Source organism: Acipenser ruthenus, chromosome 15 (genome assembly GCF_902713425.1).
Source record: "Acipenser ruthenus chromosome 15, fAciRut3.2 maternal haplotype, whole genome shotgun sequence".
Classification (NCBI taxonomy): Eukaryota; Metazoa; Chordata; class Actinopteri; order Acipenseriformes; family Acipenseridae; genus Acipenser; species Acipenser ruthenus.
Window position 1 is genome coordinate 32837581 of NC_081203.1, and position 6268 is coordinate 32843848.

A 6268-nucleotide genomic window follows, 5' to 3' on the forward strand; every position below is an offset into this window, starting at 1 on the left:
TTTGAACTGGTTTCTGTGTTTGTTCTCCAGTAAAAAGCCCCTCTGAGCCTCCGAGCTGGCACTCGCCTGATCACCAGGACAGCAGGAAGCAGAGAATCCAGACCGAGATCATTCGGAACCTCTCCTCCACCTCCCCAACCACTAGCACCCCTTACAAACTGGGATATGTAAGTTAGCAAACTACTCATTGCAATTGCCTTTAGCAGAAAACTTTTTATGAGTAAATTTATCTCTGTTTATTATGCATTATAGTCCTATTTATAACATTATTTTATTTGTGTTGGGCTTTGCTAGGGTTAATGTGAAGCTGCTGCATTAGTTACTTAAAGCTGTACAGGAAATGAAATGAGTAAAACCTCACTGCCTTTTATATTAGACTCACCTGTTCAAGAATAACCGGTTCCCATTTGTATACTCGCCAACTATGAAGTACACAGGGATACTTCTGAAGAAGTTCTTGCTGTTTGTTTGATCAGCATTGTAAATATCTGTTGTGTTTTCAGGTTAAGTTGATGTCTGAGTGCAGTGGCAGCATCGATAGTGTAAAACGGGTCAAACTGATACTGAACGATGAGGAGCAACTGGAAGAGCAAGGGCTTGTGGGTCTGACCACTGCGGAGAAACAGTCGGGTAAGGCTGATCTTTCATTTGTTTTCATTAACACTCGTTTTTCAGATTGATCAAACAACTAAAAAAATTCTAAATCTCCTTACAGGTGTTATTGAGCGCTGGGAGCTGATTCAAGCCCAGGGCCTCAGCAACAAACTGAGGAAGAAGCAGAATCTACAGCAGTGGCAGCAGCTCAACTCTGACCTTCATGACATCACTTCCTGGATGAAACAAATTGAGCCTGAACTGGACGAGCTACAGAAACTACAGTCTTCAACAAGCATTCAGGATATAGAAGGCAACATAAAGAAACTCAAAGTATGTGAATAAAGATTATGGTTTTATTACTGAGCACAATAAGAAGCTGTGTAGATGGTAACTTTACTCTTCCAACAGATCTACAAAACTGTATGAGCAAGTATACAGCAGCAGTACGTTATGCCTAGTGCTGGCACTGGTATACATGTGCTTTACTACTTCCTGTAAAATATGAGATGAAGCAGTGTTTCTTTCTTTGGAACCAATTAATACAAGAAATGTCTTGGCCACAGCTGATTCACTTGTGCATTAAGTAAAATGTCTGCAAATGGATGTATCTGCAAATGTTTTATTTTGTATGTTTATTCTCGTCTTTATATCTCTACAGGAAATTCAGAAGGCTTTTGATAACTACAAGTCTGTAGTCATCTCCCTCAATCTGATCAGCAAAGACTTTCAGCAAGCAGACAGTGACGAATCTCAGGAGCTGCATGGCAGGCTGGGACTAATGAACCAGAGCTGGGTGCAAGCCTGCAATAAACTGGACTGCTGGAAAGAAGGATTGCAGACTGCACTCATGCAGTGTCAGGTACCGTAGTTCAATCCATCTACAACCAATCAAATTGCAGTTTCATCCCTGACTGGGGAACTTGGAGGGGGAGGGTGGGCAGGGTGTTTTTGCTCCCCATAGGAAATTTGGGTACAAAAGCACCGCTCATCAACAAAATCCTAACGATGTCAAATACAGGTGAATTGTGTGAAGGAGAACAATAATTGTGTCATTATCTTGATGGACAAACAGCACAAATCTGTCAGTACATCATTAACCTGTTACATATTTTTTTGGTCTCCTGCAAATTTACGTCCGATTGAGGTGTATAGTGATCATTTACCTCATCATTACAAACAAGCCTCTTTTTCTTTCCCTCTTTGTAGGACTTCCATGAAACCACGCATGATCTGCTGCTGTGGCTGGCACATGCAGTGAGCAGAAGGTACACAGTTGATCTCGCTGATTCCAATATCAAGTCCTGCGTTCTTCAGGAACATCAAAAAACACTAATGGTAAGACGAGAACATCAAGCTCCATCTCCTTTTTCAATCCGAAGAGTTTTTGCAGACTGTAATACTGTGGCTAAATTGCTAGCAATGAAGACACTTTACCCTTGGGCTTTGTTACTGATGTGGTTTTTACATTTACAGCAGCTGGAGGGTGACTTGCTGGAAAAGCAGTTGCAGGTCAGCTCACTGCAGGAGATCTCTACCCATCTTCTGGTAAAAGCCGACGAGGAAGACCATATAGAAGCCAAAGAAAAAGTGCATGTCATTGAAAACAAGCTGAAGCTGCTTCTGCGGGAGGTTTCTCAGGATATGCAGACGATTCAGAAGAAGCTGGTGAGTGTTAATGTGGTAACCACTTCAGAACAACACCCGCACACACTCCTGGTGCAATTCTGGTTTTGTTAAGAGGTTTGATGCTTTTGTGATTATAATTATAAAATGTTGGTACCTGTACTGCAAAATGTAATTCTGTAAATGTCATTTAATTGAAGTGTAATCTAATAATTATTTTAGTACTACTTTTAGTATTATTACATCCTCCTGGTTGACAGAAAAGTGCAGAAAATTGACAATCTCATTGTGTTTACCATATGTATGGTTTTAAATGGTGATTACCAATTGCTGGACTGGTCATATTAAATATGTACTCACCAGTGACCTGGACAGTGATTTGAATATGTATGGCATTGATTTGATTTTGTGTCATGGCTGCACTTTTTAGGATACATGCTCTTCCTTTTCATCACTGGATGAAGTAGACTGCAGCGATATTGCAATGACCAACACTCCACTTTCCCAAATCAAGGTAATATTATGTAAACCAAAATGGTTTAACCCTGTAACACTCCTAGTATTGTGCAAATTGAAATAGAAATAGCATTTTAAGACACAGCTTAAGAAAAAAGCTGACTACCATCCTACCTTTTTGATAAAAGCAGTCTAAATCTATAATCTGTAGTATCGACTACTAATGCATTAGAATAATGGTTAAAGATATTTCGTTTAATAGCGCCACCATGTGGGTTAAGGTTGTAATGGTATGGAGCGGAAGTGGGGAAGGAAGTTGTTAATAAAGTTCAGAAAGTTTGAATATACAGTGGTCCGTGTGAGTGTTTGAGCCAGAACAACATCTACATATAAAACGGAGATATAACAATGACCAACATGCTGTTCAGAACCCACGTAAAACTGAATCATGCAAACCATCAGACTTTTTTTTTTTTTGCTTTGTACATTGCTGGTTTATTATGTTTCAATTGTCATTTTAGAATCAGAAATGCAATCGTCATTCCTCGGCAATTCATATCTAGTTACATATCTGTTTGGCAATACATATCTAGTTAGTTCTCTGCCAATTAGCAGTAAGTCAAGAGCTCTTAGTTTGCTGACAGGTGTGTGACCGCTAATTGGCCCATGTTTGCGTTTAACATCAAGTGTAGTAACGCAGAAGCAGGGTATAATTTATTTATTTTTACAGGAGGCAAGTGAAGAAAAAATAACAGCAACCAAGGCCTCCACGAATACCAGGTAAAATATGTTTAGCTTTAATTTCTTTATTTTGTAGCATTCGCTGATTTATGCAGTGCTGTAGTAAAACAAAATTAAATGTTTGCTCTACTAGAATTTTAACTGGCCTTGGAGTTTTGCTCTATGTCTAGCACAAGCAGACATGATCGCTGCTGGTAGTTTATTATAATTCAGTTCAACCCTACATTATACTCGCTAGACAGTTTACTCGCTGCTCTAAGGCTCCCCTTTGTCTTCTCGTTGTAGGCCTGGGAGACGAGAGTCCTCCCCACCACGCTCCTTCTTTTACCGCGTGCTGCGGGCAGCCTTCCCCCTCCAGGTTCTCTTCCTCCTTCTCCTGGTACTTGCATGTCTGGTGCCACTCACTGAGGAAGACTACAGCTGTTCCCTGTCAAACAACTTTGCAAGGTCCTTCTACCCCATGCTGAGATACACCAATGGACCCCCTCCCACTTGAGGGGGAAAGCGTCTGGAAAATGATTTCACAAAGCACCTTGGATTCCCGCACTGCTGAACACTGTAAACAGTGATTACTGTACCATATGCCCTCAGTATGGAATCGGTCACTCCTTAAAGAGTACACCCGAGTCCTCCAGCTGCTGAAAAGTAGCCTCTCACACATGTGCATTGTGCTTAGGAAGACAGCCTATATTTAAAAAGAATTGTACATAACTGCATATTCATGATGCAATGAATGTCAGTGTTTTTAAGTTTATTTTAAAGTATTACGAGAAATTGTCTCATTGTTTAATATTTGGGAGTGATGCTTGATTTAAGATGTCCTCCAAAGGCTGTATGGATATTTACAAAAAATACATATATTTTTCAGAAATGTAAATAAAAAAAAAAGAATATCCAAAGTATTTTTCAAAGCTCACAGAAGCCCCTATTTACTGTATATCAACATGGACATGCACTATATTTAAATCTACAATGAAATGTGGAAAGCAGAGAAATTAAGAAATTACATTTTTTATAAACACTAGGGGGTAGGGGGGCATCTTTTCAGAAAAGGCATTATTAATGAAAGTAGCTGGTATGTGTCCAGGGCAGTTTTAATTTATTTTTACCCTTGTATCAATGTCTGACACTTTTCAACACCCACCTTTAGCAGTTTCTGGTGTGTATTAAAGAAACGATGTATCTACCACCATTGGTTTAATTGTTTTTAACTTGATGGAACCAAGAACACATAATGGAACATGTGCATTTCTATCACGGTTCGCTGAAGAGTCTCTAGTTGTAGTTTCTACAAGTATTTGTATCCAGTCTATTTTTGCATGAGGTGTCATACACTGTACCCATTTCTGCCATTCACTGGGTTTTAGTTTAAAGATAACATGTACAAAAATGTAATAATAATAATGTTTGCTAGATGCTGAATGTTGTACAGTGTTTTGGAAATTGTGTTATCATGTGTGACAACTACTGTAATGGGGTGGGGGGTCAGGGACATATAGAAAGCAATGGTGTGGACAGTATTTGATTTATATTTTAAAGAAACTATTTATGGGATGTACAGTGTAAACCTCTTTACTGTCAATAAACCAACTTTTGGCCATGTTCATCAAACAAACAGGAATGCTGTCTGTCTTGGGTGGAGAAGGGTGTGTTTATTCTAGTTTTTAGAACTGCCTGCTGCTTGTTGACTCATCCTGGGTTAAAGGTGTATGTTTCGCAGATAGTTGACATTGTTTCTTGTACTTTTTGATGGTTTATGTTCTTCAGACAAATGCCTGATTTTTAATCTAAAAAGGACATCAAGATAGTCAAGGAAGCAATGTGATATGGAGTTCATACCAGTCTCCCATGTCTGTGTATTACTGATTTACCCTTAATGTGGTGTTTCTATGGAGCTAACATAAACACCTGCATGAGAGATTCAATGATATATGATACCCCAAATCATGAACCTGTTCTCATAGCTTTATGCCATTTTCACTTGCCATCAGTTCTGGGTCTTTCATCAACGTTTTCTTTGAACCAGATTCAACAGCACTGAATATCCCTCAGTGAGAGAGACTACAGCTGCACTCTGTCAAACAGCTTTGCAAGCAGGTCCTTCTATCCCATGTTAAGATATGCCAATGAACCGCCCCTCCCTCCCACGTAGAGCATCTGTATGATGGTGTCACAAAGCACCTTGGATTGCTGCGCTGATGAAAACTGTATCAACAGCGTTTACTGTACAATATACCCAGCTGCTGAAAACTGTTTTAATTACAATAGCCTCTTGCACATATGCATTGTCCTTTGGAGGACGGTCTATGTTTTTTGTATGTTGTACATAGTGGTATATTCATGAGTCAATGTTTATTCAAGTAACGTTAGGGTTCTTATACTGCCTGTTGAGAAACAGTTTTTGACCCTTTAACCTGATCTAAAATATTTAAAACCAGGCATTCACTCAACATTGCAGTGTCCTGTAGGTTTGTGCCTGAAATAAGCAGTCAATGTGTTCCAGGTATAAGGTAGGGCATGAACAAGCCTCACTGTTTTTAATGGTGTCTGCAGATAAATGACAAACTATGTCTGCCCTCAAACTTCTGTCTATATTTCAATTTGCACTTCATACAGTATGTCTCTTTGGTGATACGATAATTTATCAACCCTAAAACAAGATGAAACTAGATGCAATAAAATGATCTTTTATTCACAAAGGCAGCTGCTTTATTTGAGCTCTTCCTTTCAGCTAGTCATTTATATTGAGTGATGAATAGTAAATGATTGTTTGGCAAGCAATAGAACATTTACAAATAGATAAAGTCTGTATTTAATTAGGTCAATCTGCAAAAGCTAAACACTGTCTATT

The 6268-nt window shown here is 39.0% G+C and overlaps 1 protein-coding gene across 1 annotated transcript in view; it reads left to right on the forward strand.

The window, feature by feature from the left end:
• The window catches only part of LOC117963938 (nesprin-2-like), a 120933-nt gene extending 115895 nt beyond the window's left edge, over nucleotides 1-5038 (forward strand). Inside the window, exons 119-127 of the mRNA XM_058987994.1 lie at nucleotides 31-167; nucleotides 504-630; nucleotides 716-927; nucleotides 1256-1456; nucleotides 1804-1932; nucleotides 2071-2262; nucleotides 2651-2734; nucleotides 3407-3456; nucleotides 3703-5038. Coding sequence (XP_058843977.1) covers nucleotides 31-167; nucleotides 504-630; nucleotides 716-927; nucleotides 1256-1456; nucleotides 1804-1932; nucleotides 2071-2262; nucleotides 2651-2734; nucleotides 3407-3456; nucleotides 3703-3913 — 1343 coding nt within the window. The 3' untranslated portion in view covers nucleotides 3914-5038. The remainder of the gene's footprint in view (nucleotides 1-30; nucleotides 168-503; nucleotides 631-715; nucleotides 928-1255; nucleotides 1457-1803; nucleotides 1933-2070; nucleotides 2263-2650; nucleotides 2735-3406; nucleotides 3457-3702) is intronic.
• Nucleotides 5039-6268: the final 1230 nt, after the last annotated feature.